The sequence below is a fragment of the Chelonus insularis genome, unplaced genomic scaffold (genome assembly GCF_013357705.1).
Source record: "Chelonus insularis isolate UGA/USDA-ARS -01 unplaced genomic scaffold, ASM1335770v1 contig_150_pilon, whole genome shotgun sequence".
NCBI classification, from domain to species: Eukaryota; Metazoa; Arthropoda; class Insecta; order Hymenoptera; family Braconidae; genus Chelonus; species Chelonus insularis.
The window spans coordinates 547,315-567,428 of record NW_023276392.1 but is presented as its reverse complement, the minus strand read 5'-3'; the positions used below and the strand labels follow the sequence as shown (position 1 = coordinate 567,428).

General features: G+C 27.7%; 4 protein-coding genes across 7 annotated transcripts in view; 2 read left to right on the top strand and 2 right to left on the bottom strand.

Annotated features, from left to right (window-relative positions):
• Positions 1–1,097: 1,097 nt before the first annotated feature.
• LOC118063884 (uncharacterized) lies at positions 1,098–4,093 on the top strand. The gene is made up of 7 exons (XM_035078096.1): positions 1,098–1,257; positions 1,370–1,542; positions 1,846–2,018; positions 2,291–2,507; positions 2,611–2,793; positions 2,945–3,128; positions 3,200–4,093. Exons 1-7 carry the CDS (start codon positions 1,217–1,219, stop codon positions 3,531–3,533), a joined length of 1,305 nt encoding a protein of 434 aa, XP_034933987.1. The 5' UTR covers positions 1,098–1,216; the 3' UTR covers positions 3,534–4,093.
• A 101-nt stretch (positions 4,094–4,194) lies between these two features.
• Positions 4,195–8,833, bottom strand: l(3)05822 (lethal (3) 05822). 3 transcript variants are annotated; one of them, XM_035078093.1, is made up of 6 exons: positions 8,639–8,833; positions 8,115–8,193; positions 7,181–7,304; positions 6,067–6,864; positions 5,535–5,801; positions 4,195–5,289 (listed from the first exon to the last, which is right to left on the bottom strand). In XM_035078093.1, exons 1-6 carry the CDS (start codon positions 8,667–8,669, stop codon positions 5,158–5,160), a joined length of 1,431 nt encoding a protein of 476 aa, XP_034933984.1. In that variant the 5' UTR covers positions 8,670–8,833; the 3' UTR covers positions 4,195–5,157. The 3 variants fall into 3 exon arrangements, with proteins under 3 accessions (XP_034933984.1, XP_034933985.1, XP_034933986.1); XM_035078094.1 differs by lacking the exon at positions 8,639–8,833 and adding an exon at positions 8,496–8,626; XM_035078095.1 differs by lacking the exon at positions 8,639–8,833 and adding an exon at positions 8,280–8,396.
• A 171-nt stretch (positions 8,834–9,004) lies between these two features.
• Positions 9,005–9,796, top strand: ksh (transmembrane protein 167A-like protein ksh). The gene is made up of 3 exons (XM_035078067.1): positions 9,005–9,153; positions 9,321–9,430; positions 9,507–9,796. The coding sequence occupies exons 1-3, from the start codon at positions 9,151–9,153 to the stop codon at positions 9,610–9,612; spliced, it is 219 nt and encodes a 72-aa protein (XP_034933958.1). The 5' UTR covers positions 9,005–9,150; the 3' UTR covers positions 9,613–9,796.
• Positions 9,797–11,391: 1,595 nt separating this feature from the next.
• LOC118063904 (lachesin-like) overlaps positions 11,392–20,114 on the bottom strand; it is a 56,305-nt gene continuing 47,582 nt past the window's right edge. For both annotated transcript variants that reach the window (XM_035078150.1, XM_035078149.1), the window contains 6 exons: positions 15,504–15,753; positions 14,356–14,523; positions 13,578–13,706; positions 13,235–13,376; positions 12,922–13,079; positions 11,392–12,198 (listed from right to left, as the gene is read on the bottom strand). In XM_035078150.1, coding sequence (XP_034934041.1) covers positions 11,858–12,198; positions 12,922–13,079; positions 13,235–13,376; positions 13,578–13,706; positions 14,356–14,523; positions 15,504–15,753 — 1,188 coding nt within the window. In that variant the 3' untranslated portion in view covers positions 11,392–11,857. The remainder of the gene's footprint in view (positions 12,199–12,921; positions 13,080–13,234; positions 13,377–13,577; positions 13,707–14,355; positions 14,524–15,503; positions 15,754–20,114) is intronic.

Genomic DNA, 20,114 nt, shown 5'->3' with positions numbered 1-20,114 from the left:
AAAAAAAAATAGTTAATAAATAAAATAAGTATACATAAATGTAGTGTCGACGTGTGCCTTTTGCTCATGGATATTTGCAAAATCTTTGTGTACATAAACCTTTTAACGTGTACATACATCATTAGTATTCTCGCTATTATAATTACACTAAAAAAGCTTAAACTGTAGATGTAATGAAACAATACAAAAAAACTGCATATCACAAATAAACATGTGATTAATTTTTAATTCCGTTTGCAATTCATCGACAAAATATAATAAATAAGTCACAAATAAAGTATTTATCATTTTAATCTTTTCAGTAATGATGAGGAAGATGGGGGAATCTTGATGTTTTTGGGCCTAAATTCATCAAAACTGTGGAATAATAATTATAAATAAGTTCCTAAAAATTATTTTTATATGATAACAAATGTGATTATTTTAAATTTAATTCTTATTACGTGCCACTTATGTTTAAGTTAATTTTAGTTGATGGAATATACTTCAATAAAATGTTTTTAATCATCACATTGAAAAACATTAAAATTTTTTTACTGATAAAAACATCTAGAAATAATTGCAGGATATTTTAATGATATGCACTATTATTTCATCGAATAACAAACTCGTAGAAGTACCTCGAACTTTTAACGATCTCAGTTGCACTCTTATAATATGAATTTCATTTACATTTTTAAACGTAATCTTAACTAAATGGGTTAAAGTGTCAAATAATTAATTAAAAATTTATTTTCGTTGAGAAAATTATTGTATATCACTATGTTTAACTAGTTAACGATAAATTATAAAATCGAATAAATAATTTGTTCTATAATACAAAAAGGTGCTTCACGGAAAATGATTTCTCATCTACCCTCTATTCATAAACAAATGTTAAGACACTCGAACTAAGAAAAAGAGCAAGAAGTAGGATAATATTATAAATGTTTAAAACACATGTGTATATATACAACTTATGTCTATCAGTCGTCATCTGCATTATCTGCAATGAAATGGTATTTGCCAAGAATAATTCTGTGTTATGGTAATTGAACACAGGTGTCTAGCAGCATCCAATACAGAGAATCCATCATATAGTAGTTGAAATAAGTTAAGACGCTTGCTAACACGTATGTTAACGCTGCCGTTAAACGCTTTTGTCATTCTTTGGTCAGTTATTCGATAAATAATCAAAGCAATGTTTTCATAAATTACATTCTTCTTTACCATACGCATGGCAGGCAATGATACGTCAACTAACGAAACCTATTTGGGGTGAGTTCATGAAATAACTGATAACAAAAAATATGAACTGATGAATGAATGAATGAATGAATCATTGAATAGTGGAATAAAAAATTTGTATGACGTTTTTTTTGTTTATTAGGGATGATTGCCCAATACCGATACAAGTTTTGGATTTTATACATGATTTTAACAAACCTGATTTAGAATTAATTTGGCCATGTCAAGTGAGAAGTTATTGGATTAATATTCAACCATTTGTCCAATTCGTTCGTATTTTATTAGCTTATGTCACACCTTTTATTATTATACTTGGTGAGTGAAATATTTAATTCTTGAAATGAAAAACATCTATTATTAGGCGATATTATAATATTGGATCAATTTACTAGCTCGTGCGTTGAATAATTAATTTAATTAATGACATAAATATAATTCATTTGAATTATGCACCAAACTAGAAGAAAAATTAAGTGTTTTGTTACCATGAGGAATAGGAATATTAATTGATAAAGAACTCATCAACTGACATATTGATCCAATAGAAATGAGTAATGAATTAATTAACCGGCTCATAATCAATTGAACAGCAATAGTAATAATAATAAATATTAATAGGAGTAGCACTGAACACGGTGTCATTTAGTATGTTGAGTACGTTAGTATTCTGTGACTCTGGATTATCTTTGTATTTACGAGCACTTGCTATATCGGATAATGGAGCGTTAATTTTCAATTATGCTGTTGGAGTTGCAAGATCTCATTCATCACGTGTCAATGCCCTATTTATGGTAATTTTATTCATAAAAATTATTTCTACTTTACGTGCATAATTTACTAATAATCATATTGTTTACAACAATTGACTTTTCTTCCTATACTTTCTTAAAGCTCTACATTAAATCCATATTTTTTATCATTGCTAATATTAATTCAAAGCTAATACCTCGGGTAAAAAAATTCACGCTTCAACTAACTTTCAATGCCTTAGCTTGAAATTTATTTCTCGTTTATCATCAGAAATATGTACTCGTACTTTTTTTTGCAAGAAATTCTTTTTTAGAACAGTCAGTTTTTATGTGGAATGACTTCAATATCGATGGAATTCTTTCAATTTACATCAACTTGGCTCGTAGTATCGTTGACTTGGGCTCGTGTTGGAGCAATAATGTTTCCTCTTCAAACTCGTCATAAAGATCATGATCGTTCTGCAGCTATAACGATTGTTATTTTAACATGTACTAGTTTTATAGTCTCTCTGACAAAGTTATATTCCGGTGGTAAGTATTGAAAAATTTCATGGAATATCTTAATCGATTCCATCTGTATATATTCTTGTAAATCACAAATTTTCACCTTCATTTATATTCATTTATTCAAAAGGCTATGAATCGGACAGTGTATTTGAATTTATACCTTGTCAAAAAATTGCTACACCATGGGGGAGTACGATGTATGTTTATATAGCATTTTCCACTTGGCTTCCTTCACTTTTCATTTCTATTGGTAACTTATTGCTTATTATTCATATGAGAAAGTCTGATGTAATACGAATCCAATTAACTCGTAAGTACTTGAGATATACAAATATTTTATTTAATCAAAATTAAGTTAATTCAGAGGTCATTATTAAATATTATTAAAGAGTGATTATAACAAATAAGTCAATGATTTTTTGAATAATCCAGGATGATGGAGTATTGATTAATTTTTTTAGGAACGATTCGTACTAAACCAAATATAATAAATCGCACAAGTAGAACATTATTAGCAGTATCAATTGTTTACTTAATTTTATTATTACCAATTGGAATTGTAGAGACTTTAGAATTATATTGGGATGTAATATTAATTAGATATCCATCTAGAAATATTGAAGAAAATGAAGAATATATAAGTTGGTGAGCATTAAATAATTTAATTATTTAAAATGCTTTTAAATGGTTTACTGATTATAAATAAACATTTGTAGGCTTCAAGAAAAAATGTTATTAAAGTGGTGTCGAGGTTTTTTTTTTCATGTTTATCACTGGAATTTTGCTATAAACTTTTTCCTCTATTATCTGACAGGAAAAAAATTTAGAGATCGTGTGTTGAATGTTCTGAAAAGCGGTAGGAAATCATTATCATCAATAAGTACCTCACTAAGTAAACGCTGTGGTCTGTGCTGTAAATTAACTCGTAACTTTTTACCTTCACAAGCATCTAATATTCTATTAATACGAGTAATATCTGTTGGTGAACAGAATATGTGCAATAATATTGCATCACAAAATATTAATAGAACAAATAGTGTCAATAGATAAACTAATGTAATTGAAGTTGAATATTTTTGAGTCTGTTATAAACTTTTCCCTACATATTATTCATACTTTTATAAACGTAAAATTAATATATTTGCAATTAATGATAAGCAAATGAGTTAATAAATAGACAAATATTCTTCTATCACTCAGTCAATTTATATTAATGAAATATATCACATTCTACATAAATACATTGTATAATAACAATAATGTTATGCAAACATGTTAAATTATTTGTCATCAATGTCATAAAAAATTGTCAGCCACAGTGTATAATATCAAATAATCACAGAGTGGTCCCAATATCATTGTAAATTATACTATAAATTTGAACATGAATTTTGATTAGTTTACTTAATCATATAAAGATATTATTTTTAAGAAGTATAATAGAAAAAAATTATTATGCAAAATCAGTTGTAGGTAGAAAAAAATATTTACAACTGTTGTACGCCTTAAAAGATACAAAATTTCTAAAATTGTGTACATTTTCATTATTTTAAGTATTCAAATCTTTTTATTGATTGCTAAAATTTATTGTAATGAGGATATTATTTTAATAGTAGCTGTCATTTATCATATTTCATATTATTTAAATATGAATGATATTGTTCTTAATCTATTATTGAAGTATAAGTTGATATTAAAAAAAAAAGTTTTATTTCATAAAATATTGATATTTTTTATTAATATATTATTCCATCAGAATCTAATTTTTGATCATTTATAAATAAATATACGAAATAATACAATTTTATTACAACTCTAAATGATGAAGTAGTACCATCAATGAAGAAATCGGCACCGTTCAAGTGACTTTCAGTATTTCATAGGAATTTTTTTTTTTCTATTTTTTCAATTATATAACAATGAAAAAAGTGAAACATACTTTCATAATTAATACTTGGTTCTTAAATTATACAGAATACACCTAACTTACGTGTATTTTCATCCACGCAAGGAATGACATAGAAAAAGCTAAAAATTAGCTGAATATTGCAGTAGTCAATGTTCGTATAAAACTTTTGACTACTCAGATTTAACGTTTAATATATACAATCGTTAGTATCTAAATAATTACCCCATCGTTAGCTGATTAAATTAATGATCAGCTGTTAATTTATTAGGTTCTATATTACACCTTACTTCCATCATCAATGTAATTAATAGAAATTGATCTTTTTTTTTTCTTTGATACTTTTCAATGATTTATATAACCGAATAGAAGAAAGTTTTTCATAATTATTGATTATTTTATTAATTAAGAGTATCAATCAGAGATAGTTTAGTTATGATACTGGAAGATTTTTTGTTTCTAATTCGAGTTTTGTAAAAAAAACTGCTTATTGAGTGAAAAATTAGTTCAATCCATGTATTGAATAAAGTTTAAAAAATTATGTTTAAGAATATATTGAACTTTGGTATTCGAAAATTATTAACCTGTTTGTTTCATTCTTTTCAATTCAATTTTTTATCAAAAATATATTTAATATCAGTTATCAAATTACATTATTTGATTATCAAATACTTTCTAATGATATCCAATCGATGGACCCAAATTATATTAAAACTATTAGTATGAGTTTTCCTGATTTACAAGGTTGAGTTAAATGAATTCATAAATTTATGAATATTGCGGTAAATCACGGGGCACCCGATCAACATAATTAGCAGGAAATTGTCCTTTTTTACCGTCATATTCCCCATATAGCCATTCATCTGATATTCTTGATAACACCGTTATCTTAGCTCCTTCCTGTAAACCATTGTAAGTGTTTAATTTAAGTAATAAATGGAAGATAGATAAATGGAATAATAATTTTTTATTTAAATAACTTTTTTTAAGATTCTAAGTCTTTTAATAAACTCATTAAAGTGATTTTAACTTTGTTGATTTTTTAAAAAATTTCTTCTATTATTTTGTTTTCACTTAAATCTGAACTTTCAAGTTAAAAATGCCTTCACGTTGTTAACTTGATAGAAAATTAAATTTTACTTTACCTCAAATGGAAGATCCTCCCACGTTTCCCCAGCAAATGTGTACAAAGCGTTAACGATGTTCGATGAACAGCCCGGTAATGGTACAATAATATCAATAAAATTCGCTGGAAACATTCCAACACGATTGTCTACTTGACCCTCTAGCCAATCATTATTAATTTTCTTCGTTAACATCACAATGTCTCCCTGCTTTAACGTAAGATCTCCCAGTTGAATAGCTTCGAAATCATAGAGTGCAACACCTTGAGGTTCAGGTTCCACTTGAGCCTATTTAAAGAGTAATGAAAAATCTCTTAATACTTGAAAGAGTTAGAGAGTAAAATTATTTAAACTGATCTAGTAATTTAAAAAAGTATCTCTAAACATTCATCATAAATAGATTTAATTTCTTTGTTGATGGCAATTGAAATAAACAAAAATGATAAAAGTTATTTAAAAATAGTCAAATAAAAAATAATACGCAAAATTCTATTTAAAACTAAATTAAATTCTACATATAGCTAATATCATAACAATTTATTTTAGAACTTACAACAGAAGAATTTAATTTAGTTAAGAACTCAGCTGGAGGTGCTGGCGGAGGAATAGATGGCATTGGAGGTGAAGAGTCTTCCCCATTTCTTGGAAAGGCTTCAACGAAAGCTTTCGTTGGCCACGTAGAATTATCTTGAACTTTAGAATTACTGAAAATCCCATTACTTTCCGTCACTCCAGTTGAAATAGCTTTAAAATTAGGTACAGTCGGTGCTAAACTAGTATGTAAAACTTTCGGCGCCGGTGGTTTTGGTGGTCGTGCTCGAATTATTGTCGGCATTGAAATATTATTCACTGGTGGCGGCTTGATTGTTGGCGTAGGACCATTATTGTAAGCAAAAAAAGATGCTTCTCCAATATGTTTAACACCATTAGTTGAATTATTACTACTTGCACTTGTTGGTGAAAATGGATCAAATGTTGTACTTTGCTTCCATGGATCATTGTGCGGTTCATTTCGCTTTGTCAAATTTCCAAAGAAGTCAAAGTCATCTTCAAAGGCACTTTCAGTTTGTGATGTATTACCACTACTTGTAAATACTGATGGATTTGAGTTTCCATCACTTCCAAAGCTATCAATGCTAACTCCATCACTACTAGATCTCGTAGTAAATGTAGGAGATCCAGGAGGACTTAGGTCTATTAATGATACAGTTCCTTCTAATAAATTATTAGAATGACTGTTTTTCACTGAATTCGTTGGTGGATAATGATTATTTGAAAACTTTACATTTACTTGTTGAGTTTTCGTTGATTTTAATCCAAAGAAATTCGTAAACAGCTCTGATGGTTTTGTCTAAAAATAAAAGAAAAAATATGAATTGATAATAATCACAATGATAAAACAATAATGTGTTATATAAATATGATAAAAATGAAAATAAACCGAAGAATAACTCAGAATTTCAAGTATGAACTGATAATAAAAACAAGGTAATTATATTATTGTGACTTATTTTTCCAAACATTAATATTTGAAAAAAGATCGACAACGTTCTCGTATGTTCATATATTTACACAGTGCTGTACACTTGTTTTGATAGGTATTACTTAGAATAAGCTTTTTCAAACATAGGTAAATATTTAATGAGTAATCTTTCATGTAGACTTACATTTTTTTTTGGTTTTTCTGTTTGATTTTGAAAATTATCTTTTTTGATCCGTGGAGGTGGAGGTCGTGGTGGTGGTTTTTTCTTCTGTACTGGCTGAGATGTTGTTATAGAAGCAAAGGGATCACTGGAAAAAAATTTTATATTAACAATAACAGTAATAAATAGTTATCAGGTCGATAGTAATCAAATGTGTGATTAATCAATAGACATAAAATGGAATATAAAAAATGTTTTAGCTTGAATGAAATTCATTTGAATGTTAATTAAGGAAAAACTAAATGAATACTGATTTAGATAGTATCTTAAAACTGAAAAGGGAATGTCTAGTAGAGCTAACAAGGTCATCAATGAAATGATGAAGGTTATCATCTTAAACAACTAGTTAATGAATTCTTTCAACTTTTATCCAATTTTTTAGAAATAATTCCGTCATTTACAATTATAATTATGAGTTACATCATATATAATATTTATTTATAATAGTAGACACAGATGTAGTGTCACAATAACATAAGCGAATTCATTAATAGACCTGTTTACAATCATTTATTCACTCACTAGATCTTTTGAGCTTTTGAAATAACTGAAACAAGTTTTTCTTTAACAATAAACTACTAATAAATTAAGATTCATTACATTTATGTTCTTAATAGGTCTGAATTTTTAACTCCACTTAAAAAGTATCTATTTCAAGATGAAAAGAATAAAGTACATTTAAAAAATACAATTGTCGCAATAACAAAAGTAAAGAAATTAAATGAATAGCAAAAGTGAGTAATGATGACGATTGATTGATAAGAAATATTTTTATAAAATAAAAAAGTTTAAAAATACTGTGTAATGAAGATAAATAGCGGTACAAGTGAAAATAAAAGGAGTAGTTAAATGACTCATAATATGAGTGAGAAATGTAAAGAATAAAAAATTAATTTACTTATTGCACCAAGCTAGATTTCTTTGGCTAATTGGATTTCCAGGAGGTTTTGGTGCCGATCTTGTTGGTATTGGCATCTCTGAAAGCAGATGAATAATACGTAATTAAACAGGAAATCGGTAGAATACATCAACTAGTGCACACCACATACAACACTCAACATACTGATACTAATGTAATTTGCCTGACACTGAGCAGTACCGAGCGTCACTCACTCATACATTCAACTGCATACGATATTTCTATGTAATATCATTCTCAAGTATTTGGTAATTGCGCATTTAACCAGATTTATCAACAATGTTTATTATTATTTACAGATGTGAGTATTTGATGCATCAATTACACGCCCACTATTTATTACTTTAACCTTCTACTTGCCATATTTTTTACTCATTATTAGAAAACTACTATCAGAGTAAAAGGTCCTTTGTTACTTGTTTGATATTTAAACAGTTATCGTTATCATTTTTTATTTATTTTCCATATATTACTTCAGCTAGGATACTTTACGATTCACATACCACTATGTCTTGATCGCACTCCGCGAATCATCTTCAGGAACACTTTCGCTTTTGCAGTGACCGTTACAAAAATCACATACCGTTGCTAACTACAACAGACGGTTAGACCTTTTAAACTTAGGAGGACAACTGGCGATGTAAACCTCACCTGTCCTAACATATGCAGCCATTTTCTACTCTCAAGTGAACAAAACCTCTATACTTTTTTTTTATATATTCCGTATACGGAATTTGAACCAATTATCAAAATAACATTGATATTATCGATATTTGATAATAATAAAAGTAGCCATCTTTATTTTCGACTGCAAAAATCATTTTTACCGACTTTCGGTAACAATATCGTGAAAGATTCAATATGGCGAATTCCGTTGTTGCATGTTTTGAGAACAATTAACAAAAATTTCAGTTGTCATCTCAACGTGTCTAAGTAATAATGTTATAACATATCAATCAAGAATTGATTTGCAATTATTATATACATTATAGCATGAGATTATTCTGAAATAATTATGGTGAGTAAATGAATGTAAATTAATTCATACTGTCAGATATTTTATTTGAATAGGTGAATTTAACCTAATTTTTAAGTCGGATTATGATTTCGCAATGATTCGTTGATTAGTTATAGGTGATTATTATAATGGATATAATGATAATTATGAATATATGTTTTGGGTAGTCTGCCCTGTTTAATTTTCAGAGTCTTATGACTGTGATTTTATTATTAATATGTACATGTGCATATGTACGGTCAATCATACCTCGATTAATTGATAGGAAAAAAGTTGGGTATGTACTCATCGTATAAAACATATGATATTATAATTAAGCATTGTGGCTTACATATGGTCGATTTTATCAACAGACTAGGTGGTATTTTTTGGAAATGTGCTAGGATTGGTGAGAGAAAAAGTCCTTATGTGGCAATTGGCTGTCTATTTATGGCATTTAGTATATTATTTTGGACCTAAGGATGTAAATTGTGGATAAATGAATATAAAATTAATTCATTTTTACATTTTTAATTTTTTACATATTTTGTACATGGCTTACAAGGTAATGAATTTAATTAAACATCAACACATTACACTACGAAATAACATACTAATGTACCACAATATTAAAAAAAGTAATAAAAAAATTTGATATAAATTATGCGATCATTATCGATGTTTAATTGTTATTTTCACTCCACAAATGATTTTAATAGTTACAGTTGATAGATGTATATATATGTATATATATATATTTCTAATGTGCGAATCAACTTTTGTAGTAAATTTGATAAAGAATTTCTGAATCAACAAAAATATCATTTTTCAATTTATTCCAATTTATCATTATGGAAATTTATATAAGAATAATATCGAAATTTATAGTTAGCTGTGATCAGTTGATGGAAGTATGAATGATATTCTTAAAAATGATATTTTTGATGATTTCAAACTTAGATAGACTAATAAGCGTTGTAGAAAAATATTTTAACATAAAACATACCTACGTGAATTGAATTAAATTGATCTAACTATTTATTAACTACTAATACTGCACATATATCAAATATTTTCATCAAAATGTCAACACATCACGATTGCAAAGCTATGTAATTGTACAATTTGAGCACATTTTCTCTCCTTACATACTATCCTTAGAATATATATTTTTCTATAAACAATAACATTTTTTTTTGTGAATATAATTACTATATATTAATAAATTGAGCATCATTCATTAATATCAAAATTAATCAAGAGCATCAACTGACTTCTATCTATATATTACGCAATAAATATATTTGAAAGAATTATATTACTCATTATTAGGCCTTAATAATTCTTGAATCAATCAGATATGGTTTTTAAATAGACTGATATGTTCTTCGAGAAAGGAACAACTAGAGTTTGATTATCGTGCTATTTAAATAAGTAATATAAACAATTGACATAATTAGTTAACGATACTTAAACAATGACAGATAATAAAATATAAACAATGATTATTTTTCTATTATCTCGATTAAGTATTAATTTTTTTTTTTATTATTATTATTATTATTAATAGTAGTTATATTAGTACGAATATTTTTTTCAATATTACATATAGCAATGTTCAATTTATTAACGTTATCTCTGATAATTTATAAAAATAATATACCAACTAAAGTGTCACCTATCTTAATTAATTAAACATTTAATATAGCATTACACATATATACTACAGATATGATTTTATAGGGATATCGATTTATCGTTATGGTTTTTTTTTTATATTGATAGTCTTAATTATTTATATATCCTTACAGTATAATTATTAAACTAATTATTTGTCTGATATTTGATTATTATTAATATATATATTTATATATTTATATCGAAATTACGACTTGCTAAAATACTTGATTACTATCTTGGTAAAATTTTTACCTTTATTTATTGAAATTTGTGAAACAAAAAAAAAATCCATCAATTTTACAGTCTGAAAAATTTAATAACAAAGCTTTTTGAAATTTTAGATTAATTAAATTTTTTCATTCTGACAAAGATTCATTGAGGGCACTCACTAATTTCATTTAATTTAAATGCATTTTTGAGTAATCAAGCATAAAAAATATGGATTTAAAAACAATTAAAAATATATCATATATAAAAGAAGTATGTAGATTTTTTTTTTTACATTTTTATTCCAATAAAAATAATTTTTAATAATAAAATTTTATTTGATTATGAATGAAAAAAAATTCTACCAAGATTAATGTCGTAATATAAACTAACACTAAAAATATTATTGTTCAAGAAATTGTTTTCTCTCACAGACAGTTGAGAGCACCAGAAAAATATAATTATCTCAACTCAAATTGATCCTTTGATTCAAAATAGAATCAACTAACGAATGTTCTTTCAAATGTATATTTCGTATGTATTTAAATGTTTCTAATATAATGAGAGAGAAAAGTATACTGAGATGAAAATAAATTTTATGATAAAATTTGCTTTAGAGGAATACTAAAAAATGTTATATTAGTATATATACTCTTATGTTCTTTCCTCTGTCAAAATGGAAACGGTGTAAATGGGACTCGTCGAAGAGCAGCATTATTAAGTTAAACTTTGCTGGTAAATGGTGATGGTAAATAGAAAAGGAACTCACTTCATTCGTATTTTCAATAAAAAAGGGATATAGAGGAACATTTACTTTGGAGTATAAAATAAATTGAAATCAAAAGGAAGTAATGTAAATGAAAAGATATGCGAATGTGCATACAGTTAAATTCAAGTTAAAAAAGGTATTCGAACTATTGTTTACATGAAACATTTCATTATTACGTTTGAAGGCATTTTGATCTTTAGCTAAATGCAATCTTGGATCTATCGTTGTCGTTGGTATGTATTTTCTTCTCTCTGGAATAAATACTGATGTACTTTTCTGTATGGTAGGAGTACTTGCTTTACTGTATCCTTGCTTCGGGGTAGTCATCCGGATAGAATTTCCACTTCCACGATTCAATTTTTTCGGACTGACTGAAGTTACACGTGTTGGTTGTGTGACTATTTTCATTTCTGCGATCATATAAATCACTTTATTTATTTTATATATTTCCGATTTATATAACAATGAATTTATTTCTATTTACACTGAAAAGAAACTTTTCTCTTGATAAAAAGAAATTTTATCCTGTCAATAATTCTCAATAGAATTGAGAGATTTTATTTTTTAGATTTACGATCTTTAGTATCAGAAAGGAAAATGGTATTAAATGAAAATTAGAAAAGTACATTAATAGAAAGTATTACGGATATTAAATGTGAACTTCAAATAATGGATTATTTTTTTTTTTCTTTTTTATAAGATTATTAAAATTCCTTTTCAAACTTTGTATATTATTTGGATTTATAAATTGCAATTTCAATAATTTATTTGAAGATAAGTGATGGTATCTGTGGTGGTATCATCTTTAATAGTTTTTTTTTTTTTATTTTATTTCATAAAAGAAAGAAAAAATATGTTCATTGTTGAGAAAAACTCTTTTGCTAGAATTACAGAGAAAAATATTTTTGACAATCAAGAGATTATTCTTCTATAATAGCTATTAAAGAAGAAAAAGTATTATTTTTTTTTATTAAAACCAGAATGAGTAAATTTTTTATCAACCAATTCTACAGATAACTCATTTCTTAAAAGCTTTTAAAATAAATTTATCTTTTAAAAATTATCTGAAATTTTTTTTTAACATTTAAACAAAAGAAAAATAACTCAACACACAGATAGAATGATAATTTTACCGATTATTCGAACTGTTGCGTTAGCTTCACCCATACTTGATTTGGCAGAACATTGGTACAGACCAAAATCCTTTTCCTGAAGTTCTCTAATCTCCAGTTCAATCCTCGTTTTCCACTCTTCGTCCGGATTCTGCCGCTCGTAACTCTCAAATCTTCCGCTGCATTAGCATTCGAATTAGTCATAATAAATTACCGCTGACATTGCGTCCAACTTGCTATAGATATGAATTTATGTATCAAGATAATTTACGAGCATGCACGAATTTCAAAATTGATCACAACTACAGCGTAAAATGATCACAGATAAACGTACTCGCTACTTATTGACACTACTGTGTCGTTGCGTTTCCATAAGTTTATTGTTCTTGGGTAAGCTTCAATGTCACATGTCAGTTTTATATTGGTACCCAGTGGTGTACTCAATAGTTCATTATTCACTTTCACCGAGGGTGCAACTGGAAATAAACACATCATTTATTTTTATTTATTTATTTAATGAATTTATAATTTATTGCTCATTATTATAGTATCATTACAAAGAAAAAGAATTATGATAAATTTTGGATAATTATTTCAAGTGCATAATTCATAACTAAACTATGATAACACATGAATGATAGAAACTCATTAAATAACTTTCACTTATGTATACTCACAGTGAACTCTCAAATAAACTCGCTTACTAATTCCTGGGGGTACATCGTTTATGGCAATGCAAAAATAAGCTCCCATTTGCTTCCTGTCTACCTTGATAAATTCGAGTCGTTCACCAACTAATTCCTTTACTATAACAAATAGGAGAGAATTATACCTTAACCTTTTAGTTTCAGTAACGTTAGTAATCATACAATTAAACTTTGGCAATTAAAGTCTCTAGTATATAATGTTATTATTTGTTTAATTAACCAAATCTTATTTACTTGATTCATATTCAATTTAAAGCTGAAGAAACGATATTTGGATAAACTATTGAATGATTATTTATACCATCAATGAGTGAATAATTTTATATTTTTAAAATTTAATATTATTTTTATTTTATTACATTTTACTTTCATATCAACCTTCGAAAAAAAAATGAATTTCAAAATGTAATAAAATTTTCATAAAAACATGACATGGACATAACATTGAATTTGTGTAGGAATAAGGTTTTATATTACATACTGATTTATTAGGAAAAAAAAATATTTAAAGGATTTCAAAGGGATTATATATCGGTTTGAAAGATTTTTATGAAAATGTCTCAGTTGTAAAATTATTTTAATCCTCCATATCAATTTTTTAATTAATGATATTGGATGTTTAAATTCATCAATTTTATCAATTCATAAAAGGAATATTAATATCTAATTCTTTTTCAAAAAATTCACAAGGATATTTTTTATCAAACAGTATAGCATAAAAGAGATTTAAAAATGATAAATAACTTACCATGTTCAAAGTTATCACGATCTCGTTTCAGTATTGAGCCCTTCTCTTTCCTCCAAAAAATCTTAGGTTGTGGATGACCAGTTGCTTTACATTCTAGTGTTGCATTCTCCCCTTCTTTGACAACAACTTCACCCTGTGATGTTCCTGATGTCAGGATATCCGGACGAACTGCAGTGAGATTGAATTATCCAATACGTAGAATCAGTTTCAAAGCTATCAAATGTATGTGTCAACAACCCATTTAGTTTACTGAACATTTGGCACACTGTGTTCAATCGAGCGTAAGTCATCTTAATAACGATATAAGCTACATGTTCTCTGACCGCTTTTACACCAATATTATAGTGTGGTAATTACTTGATTAGGTGTTATAATAATTAATAATATCATCGTCTGTGCACACGTGCTTATTATTTCATCAAGAATAACTAATCCTTAATAGAAAACTGAATTTAAAAAAATACAAACTGTCGATTTAAATACTTGATTGAGTAAAAAAAAAAAAACCAGTTTGAAATAGAATTAAAATGAAAATATTTGAAATTAATAACAATTTTGTTTACATTTCATCTTGCTTTTCACTTTTTTCAATTGAAAACAAATCAATTTATTTGAATTCAAATGAAACAGAGGTTGAAATTTGTTTAAAAATTTATTTGATGAGAAAAAGTAATTTTTTTCAACTGAATATTCATTTCAAATCAACAAGTGAAGCATATAGTATTTTATATAGAATTTGTTTTAGTTTATTTACATTGTGATTAGCTATTATTTTATTACTCAAGACAATGAAAACAATTTCAATTCAAAAACACATTCAAATTAATTACCAATTAATCAATAACTTGAATACTTTTTTATAAAACTAATGCTAACTTATAATGAAATAATAATTCTCTTTATGGAATACAGCATGCATAAAATGGTAAAATAATAGTCTAGTGGGTAAATAATTCAAGACAATGATGATGGAAAAAATAGCTAGCTGTCATATACGGCTGGTTTGTTGTGTCTAAAGACAATATTATATATGTGTGCTAATTGCAATACGTTGCATGGTTAACATTCTGTGTTGAGCTTATTCACTATAGCTTGATTTACACATAGTTTGTCACAAGGAATGTGTGATACTAATTAAGCATACCTACCCAAGACATCAACACATCCCAGTTGGTTCAACATTGGCTTTGTATTAACTTGACACATATAACAACCGCGGTCAGATTCTTTAACATCTCGTATGTGAAGCTTCCAAGATGTTTCTTCTTCATTCCTTCCAGGTGTTTGATTTGATTTCAGTTTAATATTCTCAACAGTAATAGAGAATTTCTGTGGATTGTTCAAAGATCTCATTCCCATTGAAAGAATTGTTTGATCAATCATTCGTAGCCATGCCATCTGTCAACAAAAGCCATTTAATCATTTCACTTTGGATCTTTCATCTCTGTCAAAATTATGGAAGGAAATGAATCTTTATAATGAAAGAGAAATACTGAAATTTATTGAGCATAGGTTTACTTAGTTTGAAATATATTTTTACTTGATAATACTCATTTATTAACTTACTAATTATTCAGTTACTTATTTGGAGATATTTTTCTAGCATGAAAAGCTAAAATAATGTTGATCAAATAAAATTAAGTGAAAAAAGTATAAACGTTTCAAAACAAAATAAATATAATATGCAAATAGCAGATAAAAGTATAACTTGAATAGTGTAGCCTGTAGTCTCATATAAACTTTGGATTAAATAAACGTCTGGTACTATAATCTGTTTTCTGCTCCTTTTCTCAACCCCTTAACCATGAATCGACCTTCCGTTCACACTTAGGCGTTTCGAGTAAAACTTGATTTGCATCCGGGCAGACTATTACCGTAAGTTTGCAATGCATATTTGCGCTAGTATACCTAAGGCTAGCTATCATGCAATTTAGGTCGATCGCCAAACTCAATTCCTAGACGAAATTGCTGTGTCCCAGCTGTCATGTTATTTCTACTTTGATTGATGTAGTGTCCGTGAAAAGATTGACATTCTATCGAGGACTTTTTATTTACGTTGTGTGAAAGAAAAACTTTTTGATTTACCGTAGCAATCACTAAATTGATAGCAATTCACGCACACCAACCGTTTATTAACGGATATAATTGCAAGCATTAATTTTACGAGGTGGATAATTAGAACCATTGATAATCCCTTCTAGTATTTCGCCAACAATTGTCTGAATCCCATGGGAATTGTGTAGGCCTTGACCATCGTTTATTTGGATCCATTTGATCAATGTTTAAATACATGTGTATACCAACACTGTTTTAACAGAGTTACCAAGTACAAGCGGAAATTAAATCCTCTTTGATCATATTGCAAAGACTTGATTTCAACATTTTAAAATAGTTATTGTTGATGTTACATATTTGATCTCTGATTTTGTGTGGCTTGTAGGTTTAACCTAAACATCTGATTGATATCAAATAATCAGCTTCAGTATTAATAAACCCTTTTTTCATTTCTATTGGGTTGAAAAATATTTATTCAGTTGGTATTTCCAGTAAAAATCAGCTTTGTTGTCAATAATCCTTCATGTGTTGGTCCAACTATTGTTCAAAGATTGTATAAATTCAAATGAATTGTTTTTAGGGGAAATCCTGTGAAAATGTAGTTTAATTCAGTAGGCTATTCAGAAGCAATTAATATATGTATTACTTGAAGTGGGTTTAGAGTAATCAATTTCATTAGGCTATTGTAGCAAGTCAGAGCAATATTTGATCTATGAACTAATCAGCTTGAATATATATATATGAAAATTAATTTCCACCAGTAATTATTAGTAATTGAAACACTTGAAACAATAATTTGATCTTGTAACAATGAATTTGATTAAATTATTATGATAATTATGTAAGTAACTAAGTATTCTAAAAATAGAATAAAGTTAAATTAATTCAATGATAAGCTTTTTTTGGAGAAAATAAACGTCAAGATGGACCTTTGATGTTAATTTTTGCTTTATATTTTAGGGATAATTATAGTCTATCTAGAGAGGCATTGAATAATCTTACGTTAGTCTGTGTTATTTAAGCCTCAGTTCATCAACTGATAATCATCTGAAGTCTGTTAAATATGTTATCTACCACACAAGGTTTGCCACACGTTTATTGCTTCAATCCTTCTTCTTGTTTCGTTTTTTCTACCCAACAATTTGGTAGCTGAGAAGCTAGCGTAATACTGCAGTCAATCCTTGATGAGGCTCTGGATGATTACCTGCAGTGTTTCTACACCTTTTTATATATTTAGCAGCAAAAATGGACTTTACTTTGTTAGATGAAATCTTTTTTTTTAAATTCTATTAAATTAGTGACCTTTTTTTTTCTTTATTTCGTTTTTATTATTGATTTGTCAATTATTATTTCATTAAAATGATTTTCATTGTATTTTATGGATGATAAACTAATTTGATTATCAAAGTAATCAAAGTTTTAATGAATTGAAAATGGAAGAATTAAAATATTATATGATATTATGAAATTTAATTTTAGTTGATAAATAGTAAAATTTCTTTTCTAAACATTTAAAAATATCAAATATTTACTTCAGAGTTATTGAATAATAGCAGAAGTTCTAGTAGAAACAGTAGTATATTGAATTCTGGGAAAAGAAGATTTGGATTGAATTATTTACAAATAACAAAAGCTCATGTCTTCTTATCGTTTAAAAAGTTTAGGAAGACTTTCAAAGTTAATTGTATCAATTTATTTATTTTTAAAAGCAAGATGTTTCAATATCTTGGTCTATTGTGTATTTTATTCTAAACAATGTTGTTCAAGTTGAAGATGTTATTTATAATAAAACAAAATAGATAGTTTGAGAAATACAGATTTTGCTATGGCTGTAGGTAATGATACAGCAGCAAAAATAATTCACTGAGTGTTTTCAAGCAGTTGCTGGAACAGCAGCACTATTCTGAAGGAGATGAAATAAAGTAGTTTGCAAACAAATATATTGTCAATATTATCATTGAATGTTGAAACTTGAGGAGACAGAGTGTATGTATAGAATGGAATCAATACGATTCCGGAGATGAGTTTAGGATGGAAAATCGTGGGTGGTCTTTGGTTGAAGCGTTTTCTATTCTCAGTGTTGTTTGTGTCTTCCTTCTTAAGGTAGTATGTACTGAGAAACGAAAGTATCCAAGAGAAGGAACAGGATACAAAGCTATTGCTTTTCGTTTGCTGACGTATTTATATGTATTTTGTATTTTCAAACTATTACGTGCGTCAAGAGTAGCTCAAGATGACGGAAATCGGTAACGAGCATACGTAAATATACGTTTGAAGAGGATTTCGATCAAGTAAAATGTATAGTTTGACAACTGAGCCTTCTCTCAATGCTACACTCAAACGTATAGGCCGACAGCTAACACGTGTTATCAAGCGAAAATCCATGAGCTTTTTCCCAGATTTACTTCTCTTTCAGATGGATAAAGGATAACTAAATCGCTCTTTCTTTCGAGAACCAAACAAAAGGTCTTGACGAACGAAGGATTTTTGACGTTGAGGAAATTTCTTCTTTCTTCTTATTCCCTGCATCCTCACTAGCTAGCCTAGCTAGCTATATTATATATCAAGAGAAAAACGTTTGTGACAAGTATATGACGACGAGACAGACTCATTACTTATTCCCAAAGTCTCGGAAGAAAAAAGGATAAAAGAAGGGGAGTTGATACTTGAGTGTCTCGGAAATGCCTTTGCAGAGTTGCAATAACCCCAGTCCAATGGTCGCACGCTTTATCGAGAACAATAAGGCAGATATCGGTATGCTCACAGCGTTTTCCAATAACACCACTGAAAGTATTTCTCAACGATATCCGAATGAAAGATACATATTTTTGATAGATGAGAAGCTTCTCATTCACTGGAAAATTGTAGACGAATGTCGTGCAATCATTATTCCCTCTTTTTTCCACCATATACTTCGTCTGGTGGCTCTCTTTGCTACCTTTGATGTGTCAAGGAAAAGAGCATTTTTCGTTTTCACATCTCCAAATCGGAAATAATCTAATGTGAGTGACTTAGGAATAGAACAAATTCTATTTGTAAAAGAAAGTTATTCTTCCTTGGTAAAATGTAACATTGCTATGGCACTGGTGTACAATAGTTGTGTAATTTTACGTTAATGCTTGTTGTAATAAGTTAGAGATGGTGTTCTATTTAGCTTCCATTCGAATACAATTCAAGAATTATTTTATATCTTTTCTAAAGTGTTTTTACAACTGGTGACAATTTAGGAAAAACTGCTTTCCTAAACATTGTCTTCTTTTTTTTTAACAAAGCTTATTGGATTTTTCTTTTATTGTTCATAAATAACTTTGAATAAATAATACTAGTGTCGAGGTAAAATAATGTTATTTGCTTTTTTTATTTCATTGGAGCTTATTGGTTTCTTAGCAGTTTAATCAAACAATTTTACAAGTAATATAACTGGAAATTGTTTGGACACTTGAGAGTTTATTGATTAAATAATTGAATTGTTTCTCAAATTCTTTAGTAGATTGGTGATAAAAATATTTGTGGTATATGGTAAATGATAAATACAAATAAATAGTAACATGGTGAATATTGATATTCCTAATCGATGAATACATTTTTCAATTAGAATGATTGGAAATTGATGAATGTATTATATAGATTACCTAGATGCTGAGTTGATCATCATGAACATTCAATTACTAACAAAGTGAAATTATTTTTAAACTAATGGAAAT

What these genes read in the sequence shown, in the direction of transcription:
- LOC118063884 (XM_035078096.1), top strand. Translation starts at nt 1,217, where the DNA reads ATGGCAGGCAATGATACGTCAACTAACGAAACCTATTTGGG. An exon ending in ACTAACGAAACCTATTTGGG is followed by an intron (nt 1,258 to 1,369) that starts GTGAGTTCATGA and finishes TTTGTTTATTAG; the next exon opens with GGATGATTGCCCAATACCGA. An exon ending in GTGTCAATGCCCTATTTATG is followed by an intron (nt 2,019 to 2,290) that starts GTAATTTTATTC and finishes ATTCTTTTTTAG; the next exon opens with AACAGTCAGTTTTTATGTGG.
- ksh (XM_035078067.1), top strand. An exon ending in ATTGATAGGAAAAAAGTTGG is followed by an intron (nt 9,431 to 9,506) that starts GTATGTACTCAT and finishes TTTTATCAACAG; the next exon opens with ACTAGGTGGTATTTTTTGGA.